At 36.1% G+C, this 25,716-nt stretch overlaps 2 protein-coding genes across 2 annotated transcripts in view; both read left to right on the plus strand.

Moving 5' to 3' along the window:
* The first annotated feature begins 220 nt into the window (after nucleotides 1-220).
* LOC128207789 (zinc finger protein 16-like) lies at nucleotides 221-1,297 on the plus strand. Its single transcript, XM_052910925.1, has one exon. The coding sequence runs from the start codon at nucleotides 221-223 to the stop codon at nucleotides 1,295-1,297; it is 1,077 nt and encodes a 358-aa protein (XP_052766885.1).
* Nucleotides 1,298-16,516: 15,219 nt separating this feature from the next.
* Nucleotides 16,517-25,716, plus strand: part of LOC128208923 (Golgi resident protein GCP60-like) — a 32,258-nt gene continuing 23,058 nt past the window's right edge. Inside the window, exons 1-4 of the mRNA XM_052912642.1 lie at nucleotides 16,517-16,672; nucleotides 20,757-20,898; nucleotides 21,498-21,638; nucleotides 21,997-22,110. Coding sequence (XP_052768602.1) covers nucleotides 16,522-16,672; nucleotides 20,757-20,898; nucleotides 21,498-21,638; nucleotides 21,997-22,110 — 548 coding nt within the window. The 5' untranslated portion in view covers nucleotides 16,517-16,521. The remainder of the gene's footprint in view (nucleotides 16,673-20,756; nucleotides 20,899-21,497; nucleotides 21,639-21,996; nucleotides 22,111-25,716) is intronic.

Here is a 25,716-nt window from a genome sequence, read left to right on the forward strand (position 1 = left end):
TGGCCTCTAATTGGTGATTTCAAATTTTAATTTCTCAAATATCATCGCCTGAGCCCAGTTTCATTTAGATATCCTAGATGGGAAAATAATGCTGCTTAAAGGTGCACAGAATTTATGCGATAAATGTCCTTACAATCATTTCATTCACGCATTTTTATCAATCAAAGAATTGGAACTGCCCGTTATCCATTTGTTATCATTCTTATGTGTTTACTTGCAGATGGAGGAATTGAGATCATACATTATGATGAGCGCCGCCTACCGGAAGCTTCAGAAGGCAGTCGACATTCCGCTGGACCTCTCTCGTGGCAAGCTTTTGGCCCACACCTGCGATTCGCTCGTCAACCAGGAGGATCTGCGAACCGAGACCTTTGATAGCTCATCCATGTCTACCTTCGACCGTCGGTATGTGCCTCTCTCCGGACCAGTTCTGGCGTCGGAGTATTCTGTGTCAGGGAGCAGCGAAGACGTATTTAGCACGAGTGATGACAGTTTTAACATCATGAGAGACGAAGACATGCAGTCCCCAATTCCATCAGCGCCACCCGTCCATCCGTTTTCCATTGCCGCTCTCCTTACTGGCACAACGAGCCCTTCGACTGGAAGCACTTCCGCCCCAGCAGTAATCACCAGCGCTCAGTTCCCGGCTCCAGGAAATGTCTACCACGTGCAACAGCTGACTAGATTACCACATACATACCAGGTATTCTCCGATGGGGACGTTGATCCGTTTTGGTGCCACGCCTGTAACTCCCTCTGTGAAGATGCTCGCGATGCCAGGAATCATCAGCATGTCCATCGTATCCAAGGCACTTCTTTGGGTCTCCGGAAGTCACTTTTCTTGCAACATGGTTATGTTACGCGTCATAGTCGAATGGACAATGAACGTTTTCGATGCAGTTTGTGTGAAAAAGTAGTAGCTCAGTGTTTCTTCGCGAAACACCAGAGACTGCACGACGGACACTTCTGTGAGGTTTGCCACAAGGAATTCAGTACCAGTAGCCGTCTCCGTGACCACATGAATGTTCACTCAGGAATCACTCCATTCACGTGCTCCATCTGTAGCCGGAAGTTCTCCAAGCGGTCTTCCCTCACCCAGCACTACCGCTACCACCGCGACCATCATAGCTTCAAGTGCAGCTACTGCTCCAAGTATTTCAACAGCAAATACGCATGTTCTGTGCACGAGCGCCTGCACACTGGGGAGAACCCTTTCCGTTGCACGGTTCCCGGATGTGATAAGACCTACCCGCAAAAGATTCAGCTGAAACTGCACTTGTGTTCTCACAGGATGTGATCATACCAGATTTGTGCCACTACGATCATTTGCTGGTTTTTCCTATTTGAACATAGGCCGCCTTTTAATAATTGCAAGTTCAAATATTGTTATGTTGTTTTTGTTAATGATATGTTTTATGTAATGATATATGCATTATGACGAAATAATATTCACCTTCATTGCATACGTTTGTACAAAATAAACTACTAGTCATGCATCTGTTGTGTTCTCCACTTTACTCTAGCGAATTTCCCAAGAGTCAATGAAGTGGGTGAAAGTTAGGGTTCCGATACATTAAGACATGAGCATGATGTGAATTGTATACCCACTTTAGCCTAAGACTGTTCATGGTCTTTGGAGGAGGAACAACTTTCCAGTCTTACATTGCAAACTTGGATACTGGTGGGCTAATAAGCCTCGAAATACCAAATTTGGTTCTCTACAAATCACACTGCAGACACATGATAACTTAAATTGCAATGTTATATACTATTTGAAAAGAAACTTATATTTGCGATATTGCCTCGACAGACCTTGTATACCATGTCCTCTATATAAACCTTTCCATGATTACGTTTTTTTTTCGATTTGTGAGTCAATATCGTAAACGTTACGAATGTTGGTAGTTTGTACGAAATTCGGACGAATTTTGGGGAAATTACTACCAACATTCGTCGCTTACAAAATGATGAACAACAAGCTGATGTTAAATTGCAAATTTTTCCACATACATTGCTTTTGATATTCTAAACGTTCAGTGCAGATGGATCGCATGCGTCATTGTAGCAAGTTGTAAACCGATGATTAATCAAAACCACAATAACTTCCACTTTTATATAAGCTATATTATTTTAAGGAAAATTAATAATCAGACAATACAGAGACATTTGCAGACAATGTTATACCTCAAACAGTCATTAGATTTATTAATTATACTAATTCCAAAACCTTTGCGGTATACTAGCCTAATTGTGGTTACAACATTATGAAATAGTGACGCGTGTTTTATAGTTCTTATGCAAGAAGAAACAATAAGCATGAACATGACCATTCTCTTATTTGATGACACAGCAGACATTTATATTGATGGATTCCACCTGTCGTACGACATGAATACTTAGTATTACATGTTTTCCTGATGAAATCCAAAAAAGTTATATCAATAAAAGTCAATTATATCATCTTAAACACTTAAATATTAATTGGCTTTACCATAAATCAATTATATGCGATTATGACATTGCTTAATTACTGGTCTCATAGTGAACCTCAAGTATAAATAGCCAGGTACTGTTGACTAAAGCACACCGTCCGAACATCATCATAAGGTAAGAGTTTCATCTCTTTTTGTTCGTGTGAAATATCTATTGGTCATATTTACTTTAAACGTTGTTAATTTTTTACAACTTTTGAATTAAACTGCCCAATTTATTTTGGTTTCTAATGATGCGTTTATATGCCAAACATTTGTCCCTGGGGCAAATTTTCCCCATAGAGCAAATATACATACTTGGGCGAGTTTGCAACTGAAGAAATTTTGAACGCATTTACATAGCAACTGCAGATTAGTTTTGATGAAATGACAACAGTTTTTGAGTTGCAAAAACATGTTCGAAATATTGATGTATATAGTGGTGTACATGTCTGTATTTATCACCAGTATTTTTTACTTATAGATATTATGTTGCAGTAAAAAAAAGCTGTAAAATGATGAATTCTAGCTGTGTCTCTCTAAACACAAAAACATATTTGTCATACTGTACTCCAAAGTATCAGTTGAAATGGGAGTGCAAAAACTTTTGATTCAATTTATGTATAAAGGTTTAGCACTCCATCTTGATAGCGCACGAGTAAATCGCCAAACTTGAAAACACAATAATTAAATCCTGCAAAAACCTGGTATTCATTTGTAGAAACAGACTGTCTGGAAATAAAACAAAGTTTGGTAGATTTTTTTATAACAATGTTCTTTCTACATTATCTTTTGTCAACCTTTAACTGTTAAATCTTGCAATAAGATCACATTTTTTTATATTAAAGTATTAAATGATGTTTTATGCATTTTTCTTAAACCGGTAGTAACTGTTTAAGCCTTAAAACATTAATTTTCGAACGGAAATATAAAAATCTATGATCTGATCTTTTGTCAGCAATCTTAAATTATTGGTTTGCAGATATTTATGCAAAAAAAATATGCTCTTTTCAAGACAAAAAATAAAAAAGTTGTAAAAATGGTATATCTGTGAGAGTGCAGCTTTAACTAGTCGTACTCACAGGCATCTGAATCATTGTTTGTCACTAAAATATTGTTTAAAACCATTTTGGGTACATACAATGAGATAAACAACACATCTGAAGATATTTAGTGTCTTTGATATACAAAAAAGAAACAAGGTATGTAACTCAAACTTACCCGATTTCACGGTAGAGTCCAGTTTTATGCAAATTTCTCAACCAACATATAAACAATCCATTTTTAAATTAGTGACATGGAAAGAAGAGTCAATTTCCTTTCAAATGGTGTGCGATATGTTGGTATAACTATATTGTCTTTAGACAAACAAGCATAATTCAATGTCTAATTCTCATGTTTTTCTTTAGTCGGAAAGAGTACAGCAAATTAAAATCTTCAATTTTCCCCGTGTAAACAGTACTGAACACAGACCTATTAAAGTTATTTTATGCTTCAGTGTACAGATAAATTAATTCCATGCCATAATATCACGAAAAGACTAACATCACAATGTTAGAAACAACTGTATCAGTCTTTAAACTAAATCCTCTTTAAATTTCGTAGGCACCCGGCCATTTTACCGACAAGCGCCCAGATGATGTCATTGACATGTACATTTAACATCTTTGTACCGGCTTGAATGTGAGCCACACAAGCTTGGATCATTCGGAACTCCTCGGCCATTTTATCGAAAACAACCTCGGATGTATTTGGATGGTTTACACACTCAAAAAGTGGTACGTTTAAGTCCGCTGCAAGTAGATCGCGTAGTAATTTTATTTAGCAGTTAAACTTTGTGACTTAACTCTTGGGATTCTTCATTATGTTTGCTATAATACAATTCAATGACAATAAATTTAAACTTAGATCAATAAATACAACTCTAAAACACTACATTTAACTAATGATATAATTCAAAATTTTACGAACTACTTCAACAGATGTACCGGCATACATCCGAGGTTGTTTTCGATAAAATGGCCGAGGAGTTCCGAATGAAGCTTGGATGGGTCAAATACTCTTCTTTGGAGGTTGATCAGAAACATCTGAGCGCTGTCAGGAAAATGTCCGCCTCAAACAAAATTGTAAAGTGGATTTAATTTAAAGACTGATACGGTACTTTCTTAAACTGTGGTGTTAGTCTTATTGTGATATAAAGGAATGAAATTAATTTATCTGTACACTGAAGTATAAAATAACTTTAATAGGTCTGTGTTTAGTACTGTTTACACGGGGAAAATTGAACATTTTAATTTGCTGTACTCTTTCCGACTAAAGAAAAACATGAGAATTTGACATTGAATTATGCTTGTTTGTCTAAAGACAATATAGTTATACCAACATATCGCACACCATTTTAAAGGTAATTGACTCTTCTTTCCATGTCACTTATTTAAAAATGGATTGTTTATATGTTGGTTGAGAAATTTACATAAAACTGGACTCTACCGTGAAATCGGGTAAGTTTGAGTTACATACCTTGTTTCTTTTTTGTATATCAAAGACACTAAATATCTTCAGATGTGTTGTTTATCTCATTGTATGTACCCAAAATGGTTTTAAACAATATTTTAATGACAAACAATGATTCAGATGCCTGTGGTCGTACTTATGAAGAGATACACAATTGTGTTATTTTTTGTTAAAATTTTACAATTGTTTTTGGACGGAAGAGTAGTTCAAATCAGACTTAAATCAATTGGTTTAATATAAAATAAAATTTAAATATATCTTCCCGACATTTTGTGTATCAGCTGGAGAATTTTTGGCTTTGTTTTCAATTCAATAAAACCAATGCAGGTATGAAAAGTATGCGTTCCTTTTGCAGTAATTTCTTGACGTAAGCGGGGATATGAAGTCATGATTTCATAATGGCAACGTGTTGTTAAAGTCTATGATACTTATTAGTCTATTCTTGCTTTGTTTGAACAATTTTTCAGTGAACAGTTCTATTGATACCTAGAGCCATGAATACCATTGTCGTGTTGTGCCTGTGTGTGCTGGCAGTCTCCGCCACACGTGAGTATACAATGCTGTACGGGCCGGGGAAGGAGTAGAAAATACCTTTCAACATTTTTATGTATATATTATTCGATAATGGTTGGCGAAATTAGTGAAATTTTAAAGCAATGTTTCTGGACTCATTTCAGGTTGATAAAGTACTGTGTTGGGGTAGTTAATTTTTTTTTTCATCAAATGTTGTTGCTGTTATTGTTCTCTCGTCGTATTTGTTAGATGGTGATTTGTTCATCTTTTTAAGCTATGTATGGAGGCTACGGCGTCATGATTGGAGGTTATCGCAGATACGGTGGTTACGGCGGTTACGGAAATGGCATGATGGGAGGTTACGGCGGATACGGTGGTTATGGCAACATGGGTGGTTACGGTGGTTATGGCAACATGGGTGGTTACGGTGGATACGGTGGTTATGGCAACATGGGTGGTTACGGCGGATACGGTGGTTATGGCAATATGGGAGGTCACGGCGGATATGGTGGATACGGCGGATATGGTGGATACGGGGGCGGTTTGGGAGGTTATGGTGGTTACGGCGGCATGATGGGAGGTTATGGCGGATACGGTGGTGGATACGGACGCCGTATGATGGGTGGTTATGGCTGTAAGTTTGTTTACATTATTTTCAATCAAAGTTTATTATGTATATACGAACGTTTATACACTTATAGATTATTTTATAATGGATTGTTCAATACGAAGATATAGATAATTGAATGAGTAACCAGCTTGAGAAAGCAAATTGAACGAGCCTTTGGGAACTCTATTATTCGATACATCCCAAATGAAGGATGATTTTACTCACCTTTTTTCTATTCATACCAAAGTAAGGATGTTTTTTCCCGCCCTCTATTCCCTGTCAATGGCATATCCCGGCTATATTTTACCCGCCCTCTATTTTCTGTCCATGCCATATTCCGGTTATATTTTACCCGCCCTCTATTTTCTGTCCATGTTATATCCCGGTTATATTTTACTTGGACTCTATTTTCTATCCATGCCATAACCCGGTTATATTTTACCCGATCTCTACTTTCTGTCCATGGCATATCCCGGTTATATTTTACTCGGACTCTATTTTGAATCCATGCCATAACCCGGTTATATTTTACCCGCCCTCTATTTTCTGTCCATGTTATATCCCGGTTATATTTTACTTGGACTCTATTTTCTATCCATGCCATAACCCGGTTATATTTTACCCGATCTCTATTTACTGTCCATGTCATATCCTGGTTATATTTTACCCGCCCTCTATTTTCTGTCCATGCTAAAGCCCGGTTCCATATCATATCTAAGCTACATTTTACGCACCCTATATTTTCTGTATGTCATAATGCGGTTATAATCTACAAATCCCTCTATGACTTTATGTCTTATCGGTATTATCCCATACAAACGATTCTATATATCCAGCCATGTGTAAGACATTCATTTTTACCGAGTATAAATTCCATTCAACCCTTAAATTGGTGTTGCATTAATTTCAAACCCGGTTTTATTTCATCCAGCCCTGTTTTCTATTTGTGTCAAATCCTGGCTACATTTCATCCAGCCGCCTCTTCTTTTCCATATATGTCAAACCATGGCTACATTTCATCCAGCCCTCTGTTTTCTATTCGCATCAAACCCTGGCTACATTTCATCCAGCCCTCTGTTTTCTATTCGCATCAAACCCTGGCTACATTTCATCCAGCCCTCTGTTTTCTATCGATGCCATCCGGTTACATTTAACCGGCCCCTCTTTTGTATATTTCAGACAAGAAGGGTTACTATTGAACATATTGACGACAGCAGCTGTGCCAGCAGACGGACGGACAAAAACTATTTATGCTTTTTCGTACTAAATAAATTTTCTGCATTCCAAATGTGTCTTTGTTGTTTGATTGTAAGGTTTTATTTTTAAATTTGAATATACAAGTCATGTACATTGAAAATGTAAGTTTCAAGGCAGACTTTTGCTGCATGAATATACCGCCTCGATTTGTGATGTAGCTAGTCATTAAACATATTCAGGAAATACCATGTGGACAAGTATCTTTGTTCAAATCGTGAAAATTGATCTGGTTCAAATTTGTCTTAGCTCGAATGCGAATGACGCGGTAGAACACCAAGAAGTTCTGGACGCCATGAGGACGAAGGCTTGATGGAGCCCTGTGATCTCTCCCATTAGAGCCAAATATTAGCTACCCTTTTTGAGAAGCCATGAGAACGAACGCTTGATGGGTCCTTTAATCGCTCTAGGTAGAACCAAAAATTGGCATCCCTTTCTATAATGCTACGTGGGGCTCGAACCCGCAAACTCTTCGCTAAAATAACAGGCACTTGTACCATTAGACAACACCCACCTTTACAATAGACAATATCTAATAAAATGTCTATACGTAACGCAATTATTTTATAACAGTGTTTTTGATCGTTTTTGACTGAGTTAACATTTGTAAAGCAGGACATGGCATTATTGATAAAGTGTCAATATGTAATGTTTGGTGCCTGGAGTGGGAGGGGTGCCTGGTGCGGGAGGGTTGTCTGCAGCGGGATGGGTGCCTGGAGCGGGAGGGGTGTCTGCAGCGTGAGGGGTGCCTGGAGCGGGAGGGTTGTCTGGAGCGGGAGGTGTGCCTGGAACGGGAGGGGTGTCTGCAGCGGGAGGGGTGCCTGGAGCGGGAGGGGTTTCTGGAGAGGGAGAGTTGTCTGGAGCGGGAGCGGGAGGGGTGCCTGGAGCGGGAGAGGTGCCTAGAGCGGGAGGGTTGTCTGGAGCGGGAGCGGGAGGGATGGCTGGAACGGGAGGGTTGCCTGGAACGGGAGGGGTGCCTGGAGCGGGAGCGTGAGCGTGAGGGGTGCCTGGCGCGGGCGGGGTGTCTGGAGCGGGAGGGGTGCCTGGGGCGGGAGCCTTATCCCCTCACTCGAGAAATGTTTCTAGAAAACGATAATGATATCTTTAGTTTTAAGCGTTCTGAGCACCAATATTTATTGGTGTAAAATCGAAATATAACCATCAAAGGTTACATGAAAGTAACATTTAAAATTAAATAAAGACAACTGTATCCTTATTGAGGTTGAACTTACTCTCAATCACTCTGGCCATTTTTAGACTTTATTGAAAATGGCAATAAATTGCCAATCATTCAGTCTATTTCAATGCATTGATATTTGAAATGAAATATTTAACAACTTGGTTTAGTTGTGAGTTCATAGAAAACGAATGAAAGAGTTCCCAAATATTCTAGTGCTAAAAATAAGTGGTTGTCGCACTCGCTTCTCACCTAGGCGACCATTGTTCGTTTTACGGCCTGTGCGCATGTGAGTTTGGTTTGTGTTACAAAACCGGACAAGCGGGGTTTTGTCCGGGTATTCCGTTTCCCCAACAACACAAGACCACACGCTCTCTTTACATCGACCACAACGAGAGTGTATAATAAATCCGTTTTTAATGAATAAGTCATTTTTGAAACATGATTTTTTTTTCAACTAACACTAATTTAATTATGTTTTCTTTTTTATTAAAAATATAGAATATTGATAAACTTGTTAATCGTTTCATTAGAATTATCAGTATCGTTCTTAAAGGTGTAGGAGTAAATGTATTGCTTATAAATTGTTGAATGTGGGCTAGTTTTGATCATTCCAGGCTTTTTTTTTCAAAACTAATTGTACAAGAAAAACAGTCAAATGCAATAGTTTTAAGGCAATACATAATGTAATTTTTTGCGGAAGGAAAATTTACTGCATGTTTAACATCTAACAAAGAATCTGAACGATTATGATTAAAACAACATCAAACAGATCAAATATGTTAATACGAAAGGGTTTTTTTTATACATAATTGACATTTAATAGTTGAAAGTTATTTAAATAAATCAGCATGCAATGACGGCGATGTATACCAAACATGGCGCTGAATTATATTCGCTGCACATGTACATATATGTTTTTATAACGAATATAGACGCAGTCACATTGAATTAGAGGCTGTCCGGGTAAACAGCAGAATCATTCTAGAACCAGAATTTGATTTTTTATGAAAACTAAATTCAATCCCGAGCAAACAGTTAAGTTTTCACAGATACCTTTCCAACGATTCCTGCACATTCATGTCCATTCTCAAGTGGACTGATCTACGACGCTTTCCTCCAATGTGGAGCATTTAAAGTGAAACTCTTATTCAAAATCGATACATACACATGCATAACTAACATAGATTTTGAATGATAATTATTTAACTAAATACTTAAAAATGCATTTATGGAAACTATTAATTACTGATAACAAGGTTTGGACCGTGTGTTAGCTGAAAACGCAAAAATATTAAATGACTGGTGATCGCTAAAAGTTTTACTGTGACCAACTATCGAATCATAAGGTAGAAAACCCGTGTTTTCTTCACTTTTCTTTCAAATTAAACTCATTATTCTTCATAAGAACCATTGTTTTCGACATTCGTTAATCCTTTTTGCTATATGAAAACATTTGTATTAATTGTGGTAAATCTTATTTGGAAGTAAGAGTGCATCTTTAAATTACCAACTCCTTCGAGTATTTAATGTAGACAAGTGTTAAGATAAACTTTTCACATATAGACAAAAAGGTTTTGCATAGAATTACGGGTTTATAAACTTTTTATGTAGGTCGGTGTGACAGATGCAAAGCGCTCAAGGCGGGAAGACACACATTTGTACAGTTCAGCCTTTCCTAAACTTATATTTTCAAGTATCCATCATTTAGCATGTTTTAAATACAAATCATTATTCTAGTGGGATACAAAATTAATGCTTCTAAATATTCCTGTGTGTTTTTGTTTGTTTTTAAGTCCAAAGTCCCTGGATAATTAGGCCAAATTAAAAGATTTCACATCACAGTGTTTTAAAGAAGAAACTTTATGAAACAACATCTGATTCACCGTACTGACATGATGTCAAATTAAAAAAAAAAACGAAGGGAAAATGTGTACACTTTGCTTACAATCTGGGAGTAGAATTGTTATTGGTCCCAGTTACAACTGATAATGGTTTTGTAATTCTAATGTTCTGTTACAGTAACACATATTTTAATCCGGCAACAAACGAAAAGTCCTTCATAAAGACTTATAATTCACATGAATTAAATTGTTTAAAAAATACATACTAACTTCTTTTTAAAATTATTAGAATACAACCTTCATTTTCAGCCAATGAAATTACAGTTAGAATACAACCTACATTTTCAGCCAATGGGATTGCAGATAGGCAACAATTAAGTAGTAGACTAAATCATTAAGAATTCAACGTTCGCGCGTTTTTAAAGGTCCGCCTATCATCCGATAAACAATCCCTGCGTCAGAGTTTGCGTCGATAATGTATTAGCTAATGAGGTTGTATTCTAAGTCATTTAGAGGACATGAAGTGAATTCTTGATGATGAGGAAGGACTCGTTCGCTACGCTCACTCCGTCCATTCTTAATCATAAAGAAATCATTCCATGTCATCTGACTATTACATAGGCAAACCTAGGATTTGAGCTAGTGACCTAGTATTTTTAACCAAAAAGACCCATACTTATACTTATCGGAGAAATCGTTCATAAAAATAACCTGATGAACAGAAACTATTCCATTTGTGTGAGGGAAAATGAACATTTCATAAAAACATCAGCTTTTCAAATAAGAACTGTCCCTGTGACCTAGTTTTGACACTAGATGACACACTTTATCAAGATTTCATGTACACAAATATTTTTAAAGTTAATTAAAATTTAAATCTTTGAAAAATATGGGTAGATATGAATTTTATGATTGGGATGTGTGTTTATAAAATAGCAATTGAATTTAGTTGTTGACTGATATTGATAGGTTTGGTAAGCATAGAAATTTTTTATGACATCGGGAAAATATTTCCTAATATTTGACCTAGTGACCTAGTTTTTGATCTGAGGTGACCCATATTCACAAATGTTTAAGTCAACATGTAGACAAATATGCTGACCAAGTTTTATAAAGATTTGACAAAAAATAATTAATTTTTATGACCTTGGAATTCTTTCTCCTAAGATTTGACCTTGTGACCTAGATTTTGACCGGGGATGACCAAAATTAAAGAACTTTCAAGATATCTTGCATAGAGATTTGATAAAAATTGTGACTTATGACGTGGAAAGATTTTTCTAAATTTTGACCCAATGACCTAGAATCTGACCCGGGATGACCGATATAAAAAATAAGCAAGATATTATGCAGACAAATATTCTGACCAAGTTTCATAAAGATATGAAAAATATGTTGAATTTATGACGTGGAAATATTTTTCTTAAGATTTGACCTAGTGACCTAGATTTTGACCCGGGTTGGCCCATTTTAAAATAATGCAAGATATAATGCAGACAAGCATTCTGACCATGTTTCATCAAGATTGGATAAAAATTGTTGAATTTATTTCCGTGAAATATTTTTTCTAAAGATTTGACCTAGTGACCTAGTTTTTGACCCGAGATTGCCCATATTCATATCTATTCATGATAACATGCTGACAAATAGTCTGACCAAGTGTGATAATCATTGGATAAAAACTCTTGATTTTATGACATAAAACGAAAAGTTTAACGCAGCATTGTTAAAGCCCGCCCGCCCGCCCGGTTTTCGCCATTATATAACCCGTAATTTTTCGATGAAAAATCCGGCTAAAAATAGCTCGTTGGCTACTTTTACCGGCCCATTCTTAATCATTAAAATCTTACTTCATGTCATCTAACTTTTACATAACCAACCTCATTTAGAATTATGTGACAACCTAGATTTTCAGGATAGACAATCATTAAGTATCGTAGGCTTTTAATCATTAAGAATTTCAACTTTTGTGGGTGTTAAAAGGTTCGAATACTGCAACTAATCCGATGCGTAGTACAAACTAGCGGGTCCCACGGCGCACCCCCACCCCCTAAAATCGTCCAAGTTTACTTTTAATTTCAATGTAAGAGAAAAAGGTAATATAATAAAATACGCCCAAAATGCACCATTTTTGACTAGAACTAGCAAAAACAATCCTGGGGGAGTATGCCAACTACATGTAGGTTTCGGTTCTGAGGGAGTGGCGCATGCCAAAAGATTACACACCTAAGTTACGCCCCCTCTGACGTCGAATCCTGGAACCGCCCCTGGTACACTCCATGTGTCATATTGTGCGTGGAAAATGTGCCAGCAAATTAAGTTGTATTCTAAGTCAAGTAGATGACCTGAAGTAAAACCGTAATGATTACAAGATACAAGATACAAGAATCTTTCAGTAAAGTCGGGTATATGATAACAAGAAACATTAGCTCAAGAAGCTATTTTTTCCGACATTAATAACAAACAAACATAACATATAAAAACATAACAAGGACCTGGTGACCAGGAAATAAACGAATATAGTTTTGAATAGGTACAATATTTGAACAAGTATTTACAAAAGCCGTTTCTTATAATTACAAAAGCAAGATGCAATAGAGAACAGTAAACAATAATAACTAGTTTTCCCGGATGTACGGCTAGTCCAAGTACTTTTACAAATGTAATAACATATTTTGGCGTTTTGAGGTTGCATTTAAAAAAATGAGTCTTTTAAAGTTTACTTCTAAAGTAAGTTGAAAAATTATCGATTAAAAATGGGCGTTTGCATACGCTGGTGCCATGGCTGACAATTAAATGTTTCCATTATAAACATAAATGAAATATCAATTTCAGCCGGTAGACCTTTGAAAAGGTTTATTGATAACGAATGTGCAAAACAAGTGCACCTAATATTTCAATGATAGGTATATGAATGTAAACATATATTGATAATTTTAGAAAATATATCGCCCTATTTCACATTTTCAAGTACTACTACGACAGTAATATTAGCTACTGTATTTACGTATTTCAATTAACCTGACATGTTGTTCTTAATTAAACAAACCACATAATATTAAAATCTAGTTTTATTATGTATATTGACTATTTATAGTATTGCATGGATAAGCACTTTCAATAAAAAGGGAAATATGGCACTTTGTCATTCAAGATGCATTGAAGAATATAATTACATACATGTATATATTAACAGCATCATTTTATGCCCATCGCCAATAGTAAAAAGATGATCAACAACTACAAAATAGAAGTCAGTTGTCCCTTAACTAGCTCATGATATATAATTGCTTTTAAAATAAAATAGAAATGCAATTTTTATATCAACAAAGAAATACAAACATTACACAGCATGAAACTAATGTGAGGCTCATACACTGTCTGTGCAAGTACCGGCGTTTAGAGACCGTCGACCTGACCCCGAACAGGTCAAACACAGTGGCGTTGTCAGGGCGAAACACGGTTCCGGCAATCAACGCTACCATGGCAACGAAAAGTCCAAACATGTCTGCAAACATGTTGTTATGGCTGCCCCATCTACTGAAGAAATAAGACGCAACAAAGAGAACGTACATCGGACCCAGCTTGCTGCGTAGCCCTTGTAGTTTGGCTTTCAGCCATGTTGGTTTTCGCAGGAACTGAGGCATGGCCACCAGTATCACTCGCGCCATTTCCCAGGAAGCGGTGAACGACTTTATGGAAGGAAAGGGCGCTATAAGGGCAAACAAATCGTAACGTACGTCACAAATAGCGACGAAAAATGCAATGAACATGTCCGTTCTGAAGGCGTTACGGGCCCATACATCGTTTTGTATTAGTATAATGGCTGCTATGGTTATACCAGAGGCTGACACTTCGGCAGAAATGAGAGCAGTGTCCGACAGAAGTCCAACAAGTAAGCACAAAAACACGGCTGGTAATCCACTTTTTCGAAAGTTCTTTTTGTAGAACATTGTCGCGGCAAGGGCATAGGCCCCACACGAACAAGTGGATGATAGAGCAGTCATTTTCTCCAGCTTTAAAATTACGATTTTAAATAAATGAATATCACGACTGCGTAATAAAAATAGAAACTGTGATGGTAGTCCTGAACAATCACCGATTTCGATATTACAGACTGTGGAATAGCACAAGAAGCTATTTAAGTATAAATAAGACAATGGTTTATTTTTGTAAATTGGTGCTTTCCCTTGGAAATTTAACAATTATGGCCGGGTGTAATTTCTAAAAACTACCCGGCATTCTGTTTGCAATATTACCGGTGCACGGAAATTATACGTTTCAATGGCAAGTACATTTACATGACCATCGCAGAAAGTGCATGCATACGTGAACAATGTCATATTACAAATATTGATAAAAATAGCAAGGAAAATATATCATTTCAGCGCGATAAATAGAAATTGTCATGCACATTTTAGCATAACGTATATATATATATATAGTATCTATTTTCTAAGCGCCAGGTACGCTGGGATTCCAGCGCAATGCAGCGCAATTATTGGATCTAACTGTAACCAATATAAATAACCATCAATTGAAGTAATGTCAGATGCGTCTATATTCCCTGGTTCATTGTTTGGGGTAAAAAACTTCCTCGATTCGGTGAGTATCAACACAAAAGCAAATGTTGACCAAAACAAGGTATTGGATATGTTTTGCACAAAAGACAATGGTATTAAATCGCAGTCTTGAAGAATAAAGTGCATTGAATGAGCCGATAAGCCTAGTAAGAACGTGCATTGTTTTCACGAGAAATTTAATACAAACATTATTTTTATCTAAAACAAGCGTCATCGTAAACAAGCAATGTCGTTTTTAAAAAATATCGTAGAAACATATAGAAAACAGTAATTATATTCACCTAATCGAGGACGTTTCTCACCCCAAACAATGAAACCTGGACGCACCTGCCATAACTGCCCCTGACCATGCTCCCTTAAACAATGACCATTCGTGTCCATAATTGCACAATGTATGTTATTAATTAGCAATGGTTAAAGATTGTTAAAGAAAGAATGCATTCAGAGATATAAATTCTACGACCACGGTAACCTTTAACCATTATTTAGTTCATATGAACTATTTCAAGTACTATGAAAGTACAAGCAGGCGCGTAGCTGCCTGTACGCCAGTACGCGGCTGAATCCACATGTTTCTGACTAAAAAAATCAGCAAAAGTTGCAGTATGCATGATTGACTACATGATCATAAAACTGCCCATTTCCCAATCATAAATAAAGCAGCTCAGAACGCCCAGCCAAAATGCAAAAGATTGCACCATGGTTTTCAAATTCCCGAGGGGGGATTGCCCCTGAACCCGCTAGCGCTTCGCCCCTGACAAGTACATGTATTGTGACTAGTCACAGGAATATCAGACGTCGGTCTTCTCAAACCTGGGTCTTCTCAAACCCGTCACAACTATCATGACTAATTTTCGTAAATGCACATACGAAGACAATGTACATGTTTTACATAATGTATCACCATTTGATAGTGGCATCTATACATACGAGGTTTAAATTTGAACGGGTTTTCAATATTGAAATTCTTCCTACCAACTTTGGGGTATAAACGATAAGTCCCAGATACATGTTGGTGCATCCAAACATGTATCGTCACTGTAATGTTATTGCAATTGCTTTAGCCTTACGTTACGAATGATTAACAATGGGCACCCTCATTACTAAAGTGTCAAGTTACCCCTCTGTATTAATTGCATTAGATTCATGTGTAGACATATTGCCCACGGAATCAGGGAACAGATGCAACTAGCGTCTGACTGTACGGCGTATACAGTACGCTGAAATCTTTCTTATATTTGTCATCCTTGGCACCCCAGCGTAGGTTATGATACGCTGGGGTGCGGATGATGGTATTGCTAAACGTACTTTGGTTTTCTGAGACAGTTTAAAAAAAACTTCTATCCGTTAGTTTTGCCTATTCTCATTTTCTTTTCTTCGTAAGTTTATTCCACGGTATATGATATAAACCATGGCTAATGACTGAGTAATGTAAAGTATTTTAGATGATATTGGTATACGTGTATGATAATTATATTGCCGTAGGGACATGTTGTATCTGGTAGGGCAGCGTTTTCTTTTAACCGGAAGTATTCGATACGTGGAAGGCATCAACATGGCCGACAAACTAGCCGAAGAAGTGCAATCTCTCCAATTAAACGGAAATTCCGACCAAAATGAAGATAAAACAGACATCAATACTGATGCGACGTCACCAGAATTCACTTTAGAAGAACTGTACAAGCTTGCTTTGCATTTTTACAAAGGTATCTGGGATAAACAAAACAAAACAAACCTAAGATTTTATACAGACACTACTTCCGGTTAACTGTCAAAATGTTTACAATACTGGTTGAGAAGCAGTTTCCGACGGAAAGCAGTTTCCGACAAATCGCTTTTTCGCGTACTTTCTTTTGATCTTCATAAAGAAGGTATTGCAATTTAATTATACGTTTACTAGGCAATCAAAAGTTGAAGTTTTTACCGAGACACGTAAATAACTTTTATTGTTATTTAATGTTTAATGTTTATTTTTCAATTTGTACACAAACTTGCACGTGGGGGATCGTCACGCGCAGCGCATTGCGCATGCGTGTGAACCTAATTTGCATATCTATGAATAGCTACAAGGTTGTCCTTAATTGACTTATACAAACGATGATCATTGTGTACATATTTGCGAACACTGTTGTCATGCTAGTTTCACACCCACATTCACTAAAATGATTACAAACACAAGTTCTTATTAAAAATGAAACAAAATATCATTGATATTTAGTGTCTGCCTGATTTCCAGAATGATGATTGACTGGCGTAAGTTTTTAGGTTTAATTTTTGGTAAATGCTGAAAAATTAAATAATAGTTCTCGTACTGTAGTCTTCTATTTAGTATATTAAATAAATGGATAAAAAAACACACAATAGGCACCTAAAATCTGCCGCGTATTTGATTTGTCGGAAACTGCTTCTCGTCAACAGCTAATCAAAACAGTGTAAGTACCCTCTTGGCGCCCCCATTAGATACACTACATGTGACGTCACACATGTGAAAAATATATCGACAATAGCAGCTTGAGCTGTAGTTATCTAAAATGTAAACAATTTTAGTAGGAATTTTAACACGTATGAATAAATCAATAAACACTTGTAAAAACTGTCGGAAACTGCTTCTCAACCAGTATAATATACTGGAACCGATGTGAAGATATCAAGACCGAATGCAGTAATTTAATATTCATTGACGTTATGTTGCCTTCAGTTTCAATTATAATGTAAAACAAAAATAATGTGTTTCATGTAAAAATTCTTAAAAAAAGGTGTCAATGGGTATTCTTAAATTTCTTGTTGTATTTTGCAAGTTTTGAGAAATCTTTATACTGGAACACAGTCGAGCTGAAAACAGCTACATAAGCATCTAACATAATTATGCATTTCAGCCTTCTCTAAAACTCCATGGAAATGCTGATCAGATTTCAGTTGGCACTTTGAACATTGTTTCCAGCAAAAAAAAATGTTTACCAGTATAAAACTTTGTACTTACTGCAATGTGCATGTGGCTCAGAAACGGGCATTTTCCCTGTTACATCTTCTTGCTGCTTATGTACATGTGTATATATTACAATTATAGGTTTAAGGTAAACATTGTGCCTGGTTTCCATTCAAAATATGGTTCACTTGTCAACTTTTTGTGGTTGATTTTGACTTCCAAACACAAGTGTGATTCAATATTTGATGGCTTGAAATGGATTTTTTTTTTAAACCCTGTAGCCTGCAGTTTTAAAGCTGCACTCTCACAGATTAAACGGTTTGACGTCTTTTTTTATTTTTGTCTTGGAACAAGCCATTTTTTGCAAAAATCAATGGAAACCAGTCATATAAGACTGCTAACAAAAATTAAATTACAAATTTTTACATTTAAGTTCAAAAATTGATGTTTTATGAATTTTATCTTAAACTGTTAGTTTAAGTAATAAAACATTAATTTTCAAACGGAAATAAGAGAATCTACGATCTGATTTTTTGTCAGCACTCTTATATCATTGGTTTGCAGATATTTATGCAAAAATTTGCTCTTTCCAAGATCTGTGAGAGTGCAGCTTTAACAATGCTAGTACAGCTTTTGCATGTATGAAAGGGTGCATCCTGCAAAATGACCATGACTAAACAATCATGTTTTGTGTTGGTTTTGCCCTGACTTAATTCTGCTTAGGCACTTGAACATCGGAAAGACCATACTGTTAATCAAAATACGTGGTTCTCATGAGCCATTCAGTAATGTCGAAATATGGTGGTCACACAAAAGCTGCCAGACGTAGATTTCCGATTCCTGTACTTTGGTCCGAGCTGAAGGTTATCAACTTTATTAAATCATGCTGTTCAAATACAATTTACAAATTATTGAATTCTTGTGTGTAAACCACCTATCTTTAAGACATACAGCTGAGCAAAATTCAGTCAATTTGATGAGTTAAATGAAATAGAAATGGTATTTGTCTGTATAAGTGTAGTTGTTTGCCCAAAACTGAATCTATTTGTAAATAATTTTGGGAAACTATTGCTAATACCATTAAATCAGGAGTGGAGTTTCCAGGAGTAACTTGCCAAAATTGGGAATTCTGACTAATTTTTTAAGGTTTATTACTTTTGCCAAGTTGGAATATTTAAGGTTTGGGTATAGCCCTGGATGCCTAGAAAAAAAAGAGTGTGGAGCCTAAATGTGTGGTTCTACAAAAGCTAAAAGTGGCCCGAATTTGAAAAAAACCCATATAAATCACAAATTTTGTGGAGTTTAAAAATGGGGACCATGAGATAACTTGTTCTAGGATAAATTCAAAATATTTAAAAACTGAATTCAGCTATAATTTCAGGCAACTGCCAGTGAATATACACACAATGTTACTGTACCCTGCCAGGGTTCAAGCTTAGATTTGAAGTGTGAGCCCTAAATATATCCATCTTTTGTTTATTTAAAAAATATAGGGCAAACTTGAAATTTGAACTGGTTATTAAATAAAATGAAATGTTACGAGTCTCAAAGTTAAAGTGTGAGTACAAAAACGACCAGATGTGAGTAAGTTAGGGGCCTAACTATGCTAACTAAGCAATATGAATATACAAATGCTTTGAATAACGCTTAAAGTGGTTGTCCCAATAGTGCAGTGATATCTGCATTCACATCTCATCATGGCTTCAAGTTTTCTAGCCTGGGAGAATGTGAGTTTAATTTGTGGTTTTCTTCAGGTCATCGGATTTTCCCAAGATTTAACATTTACACAATATTTGCCAACAAGATTTTCATAGTTGAACATGTAATTTTGCTATCTCATGTTTTATATATTCATGACATGTAAAATGTTTAAACCAACAAGATTGACTAAGCATAACATTCTTTCCAACTGTTGTAAAATAAATGTACAGTTGAACACCGTTAATCCGAAATTGTAGGGACATAAAAAATTATTTCGGAATAGCGATATTTCGGATTTTCAATTTTCAAAAAATGACAGCGTTCGCGAATTATAGATGACATGAAATACTTAGTGGTGAAGATTGCAGTGTCAGTTACACGTTACCAATACATTTGGTTTGAGTGATCTTTCGTATACAATTTTTTTTTTATTTATTGTTTAATAAATGACAAATAATTCGTTTTTATACTTCTTTATTTAAGCAACAAAAAACATTTAAAACAAAATGACAGCACATGTATGCATTTGGAACATAGCACAGTTTCTAAAAAACATGTCTAAATGGCACTGAAATTATGTTGTTTACTCAGTATCATTCGGTTTATTATTTAAAGAATGATGTTATGATGCTGCACTCTGCTGACTCCGTTGATGTGTTTCTTAGTTACTTATCCGTCTAGTTTGTTAATAAAGTTATCCATTACATCACCCAAACTGAATCACACATTTTCTAACATCGATGTTTGTAACATACACATGCTCTATATCATTCTTTAACAAGCACAAATTTTGCTCCATTGTCACCTCAAATCAGTGCCTGAGTGCATTCATAGTATGGTGTGAAAAACTATGACATGATCGAGTTTGAAATAAGAATTGATAAATAGGTGTGAAATACCTAATTGGTACCGTAATTTTTCCTTCAGAATAGCATTTAATTCGGACTAGCGATTTCGGATTAAAGATAAAAAATTTAGTTAACAAAGAAGGAGTAAAATCAAGACTGAAAAATAATTTCGGAATATTGATGATTTCGGATAAACGGTGTTCGGAACACTGTACTTGAAACAAACAGTAACATTGAACACATTTTATCATATGCTAGAGAATGTAGATATCATTCCTAAATATTATGAACTATAATTTTAATTATTTTCCCTAGATCAAGATGGGAAGGGACTGCACCTCTCCTACCGGGATAAACTGCGGATAGTGGCCCTTACAAAGCAGGTGGTTCACGGGAAATACACACCCGGTGTGTCTCCGGATGTCGGCTTCCTAGATGTGGTCGGAAATGATAGAAAGTATTACATCTCTCTATTCTGTTTTTTAACTTGTTTGCAACTTTGAAGTTAAACATGAAATTAAAAGACTTTTTGACCAGAAGAAAGAATTAACTTGTTCTGAGAATGAGTAAAAACTGTGATAGAATATTGAACATGTTTCAATATTGTCTTTCTTAGCTTGTCTGTTGTTTTTACAAAATAGTAAGGATATTGTGATAGCATTGGTGTTGTTGTCATCTTGTAGTATTTTTTAAGGTTGTTCGAAACTAAAAACTTGAAAGATATTAGTTCACATGTTTGCAGAGACAAAACACCATTGAATAATAAGGCCAATATCTATAGCTTTATTAATTGTTGAGATATGCCAGTAAATATGCCTCTTGTTTGACTGAGAACAAGACAAGCAATCTCTCTTTTTATCATAGTTATATATTATGTTTTAAAATATATCATTGTCTTGAAAACTTCATATTGATATGCATGCAAATTAAGCAATATTCGTATGAAACATGACACATGTGCACACATTAACATGACATTACAAACCAATACAGCAAGGTCCACAACTTAGTCTGAGCCATATGTTGAGTTATAAATGCCCCTTGTTTCCACTGCAGACAGATGTGGGTGTCGCTCGGTGACATGACAAGGGATACAGCTATGAAGGAGTTTGTCAGCATGCTGGAGAGACTCTGCCCACAGTTTACTCCCTTTCTCCAGGCTCAGAAGGCTGAACGCATCGAGAAGGAGAGGAAAAAGTGAGGCCTGTTTCATTATACCGTCGCATAGATATATCAAGGCGCTATATTGGAGTTGTGTTTGTCATGTCACATTGCATCCCAAAGATCTTATGTCATATGAAGCTTCAAAAATAATTCACCTTCACTCAACAATAGAGATGTTGGTCCGCATAGGTTGTTGTGCACCTGCCATTTTTTAACCATACCAGTGTCCAGGTGCCATTTCCGGGGTATTCATTACCACTGTAATATTTGCCACGCAATCAGAATCGGATGTTAATTTGTTTAAAAAAGAAAAAGAGCAATTTAAAGACTTATTGTTAAGTTTTTACTTTAAACTCTAACTATATTATTATATTTACATGTTGTTTTCCAGACAAGAGGAGGAGGAAGCTCGGCGTCGTGAGCAGGAGGAGAGTGAGAGAAAAGCCCTGGAGGACGAGGCCCAGAGACAACTCCAGCTGGAGAAACAACGCCAGCAGGAACAGGAGTAAGTTGTCCCTTCTCGTCATTGTTGGATGCATTGTATAGTTAATGAACCCCCCACCCCCCCCCCAAAAAAAAGATGATTATCTACGAAGATGTGGTAGTTGCAAGGGGGAACTGATGGAAGGACTTTGAACTTTCATCTTGGTACAAATATTTACTACAATGGCACCTGGGCAACTGCTTTTGAAAATCTGTATCCTCAATTCTTGAAATTGTATTGCGTTATGATCAGGTTCCTGGGATGCTTGTATTTTCGTATTTAGAAAATATCCAATAGAGAAAAAAGAGGTCTGTTATGATCATGTTCCTGGGATGCTTGTATTTTCGTATTTAGAAAATATCCAATAGCGAAAAAAGAGGTCTGCTGTGATCAGGATCCTGGGACGCTTGTAATTTCGTATTTAGAAAATTTCAATAGCGAAAAAAGAGGTCTGCTGTGATCAGGATCCTGGGACGCTTGTAATTTCGTATTTAGAAAATTTCAATAGCGAAAAAAGAGGTCCGTTATGATCAGGATCCTGGGACGCTTGTATTTTCGTATTTAGAAAATATCCAATAGCAAAAAATGAGGTCCGCTATGATCAGGATACCATGGCCATGCTATTTGGAGATCAATTAGCGTATGCTAAACAGGGATATCTCGTAATTGTCAATGACAGGGTGTTGAAACAACAGCTTAATGATTTTCTTTGCGACATATGCCCATCAGAAAGCCTTACTTAGAGGACAAGTGCTTTTTTTTCTGGCAACTATTCAACCAATTATTTTTTTTAAGACAATTTTTATATCAAGACCATAACTCTACATCCGATAAAGTGATTTTGAAATGACCTCAGATGAAGCGATTTTGAAATGACTTGACATTTGGTCACCAGAATCATGTTAACATGGACAGCCCATATTCTTGCCTCATACTTTTAAAAGCCTTTATGTGTTTGCTCCATAAAACTTCTGACAAAAGGATTCAAATGGTTTTTTTTTGCATTTGGTTATACACCTTACCAGTGTATTTTCCACTATTTATGATTATTTTATTGTGTGAAGTAGTATCTCCTTTCATTTTATGCTTTTCGTCTTTTGTAGTGGGTTCCAATTTGTTACAGGATCATCTTTTGATTAAAGGCAAATGGGTCTGGGGCTCTTTCAAAGAAATTTTCCTGCTTAAGTGTATTTTGAACAAAAAGCAGAATCTGATTCCAGGGTTCCCCCTGGTGTCTAAAAAGTTGTCGCCACTTTTTCGCGGGGGGTTGAGGGGGCCTAGTGGGGGCAAGGGGGCGAAGGGCGCTGAAGCTCATGGGGTTTAAGCATTTTAAGAGCCTTAAATTTATTTAGCACATTGTCGTGCAAAAACATAATATTTTGTTGTACATGAAGCACAAGATATTTGTAAATTGTTATTCTATTGACAAAATATATGGACAAGTATATAAATAACAAAAAATGAAAATATTGCAAAAAATGTGACATAAACATCAATATGTTGAGTTCAGGCTAATGCTAAGGCTAAGGCCTGCATACAATAGTGTCATAGAATTAAAAAATACAATTATGAAATTCTGAGATAAATTTCAAATAAATTGAAACTCAAAGAAATATACATTGTCAAACTAGGGCCATACTTACCTAATAGAAATTCGTCTACTATTTACTCCAACTTATTGGAAGCCTTATCAAATGGGGTGTAGTTCTATTTATTTGTAAGCATACCCAATGACTTCTGTTAATCTTTTTGACACTTTTTGATCCTTTAGAATGCTGCATTTAGAGCAATTACAATTTGCGACAAAATCGAAAGCAAATCTATTTTTAGCGCGTTAACGTTATTACGAAATTTGCATATCATGTGACTTTCTGACAATCTAAAATTCTATGATATGCATTTTTAAAATTAACGCGTTAATTATGCAACAACAAAGCTGTTGAGCTAAATATTAAAATTGTTTGCTAATAAGAGACATAACAGTTAAAGGATGTCATTGTTAATCCGTGAAAGCAATAAAATTCTGCAATGATTAGCGAGGTGTTGACTGGGTTGTGACTGCTTGCCCTAATTATCGGATTTGCTGTCACATCAGCAGATGCGCTTGATTTATGACAGTGTCAGAATCGAATATCATGCAGGCCGCTTACATGTATGTCATTTTAGGAAAATATTTTCAAATAATTTGTTTTTGCCATAAATTCGCCAAATTTAAAAAGTTGTCGCCACTTTTGCGATTTTGTTGCAAATGGCGACAATGGGGATCGCCAGCAGGAACCCTGGAATCTAGTGACGGCCTGGTCTTAGCCATGATGCTGTGGTTCTAGTTGTTGGCAGTCAGCCAAAAACTTTTTCTGATGGGGATAAATTACACTGGAAAACTAATAAAAAATTCTTGTCAAACATACATCAACAGCGCTAATAAAGATATTGGTTGCTTAAATTAAAAAAAGTTACAAAAAAGATATTGAAATCTTTCTAAGCCCCCCCCCCCCCCCCCCCCCCCCCCCCCCCCCCCCCAAGCTCTTGTTTCTGGTCACAGGCCTCAAAATCCTAAGGGTTTGTAGGTAGGGATTTTTTTTTGATTTTTTTTTAATAAACCTTTGGATCGGAATTTTGAATGTATTGTCTGCAAACATTAGCACAGTACTGTAAGCTCCCTTGAGTAGGATCAAATGAATTAAGACTTGTTTGTTGTAAAAATATCCAATTTTATTTATTTAATAAACAGCAATATAAATCATCTAGTTCAAAATACTACGATGTAGAACCTATAAATAGCGGGGAAATACCTTTTGTTACTAAAAATATCATCCTGTACTGGCCACTATAATATGTTAGAAGTTCGTAGCGATCTGTTAGGAAGACTGGCGATTTATTTCAATGTTATCGAAGTTGTACCGGTAAGTGTTAAGTTAAAAACGATGCATATATTATTTGTTATGTAATCCGATGCATCCTTGTCAAAATCCAACATTTTTCTCGCTTTTACTTTCAGTTTCATTTTAACCTTAGGATTCCTCCGGAAGTAAACAAAAACATTCAGCGGTCCTAATGCCAATATCCCTTTATTGTTCCTTTGTAAAATTTGCAGAGCAATAAACATGTTATGTAATAGAACTTAACTGTAGATAGACCAGGACTTACGTCAAATAGTTCTCCTTTCACTTTCATTAAAATTGACAGGAAGTAAATGTAAAAGCACCTGTTTCCCGCGCTTTTTGTACCATGTGCATGCGCAGGAGAGCTAGACGAAAAGTGTTTCATTTTTTTAAGCATTTACAAACTTCCAAGATTTATCTTTTATTTTGCGCTAATAGGTGAAATTGAATTAAATAACATTTCAAGTGTTGATATAGAAACATTGTTGTTCGTAGTTAGCTAAAACTGCCAAAGGTATCCATTTACATAATGGCGGAGTTATTCACAACATTGAGTTTGACTGCTGATAATGGACAGGGTTGTTCACTTGTCACTTCGGGCGTTAATTGCTATTGACATGTGTTTACTAAAAGACACTTAAATTGAATTAACAAACATTCAGCACATGGTTTGCAGCCCCATTGATCTTCAGATTCAGGACAAACGACTCTTGCACTGAAATTCTCTCGGGTCAAAGGTGCCACT

This window comes from Mya arenaria, chromosome 11, assembly GCF_026914265.1.
Source record: "Mya arenaria isolate MELC-2E11 chromosome 11, ASM2691426v1".
NCBI classification, from domain to species: Eukaryota; Metazoa; Mollusca; class Bivalvia; order Myida; family Myidae; genus Mya; species Mya arenaria.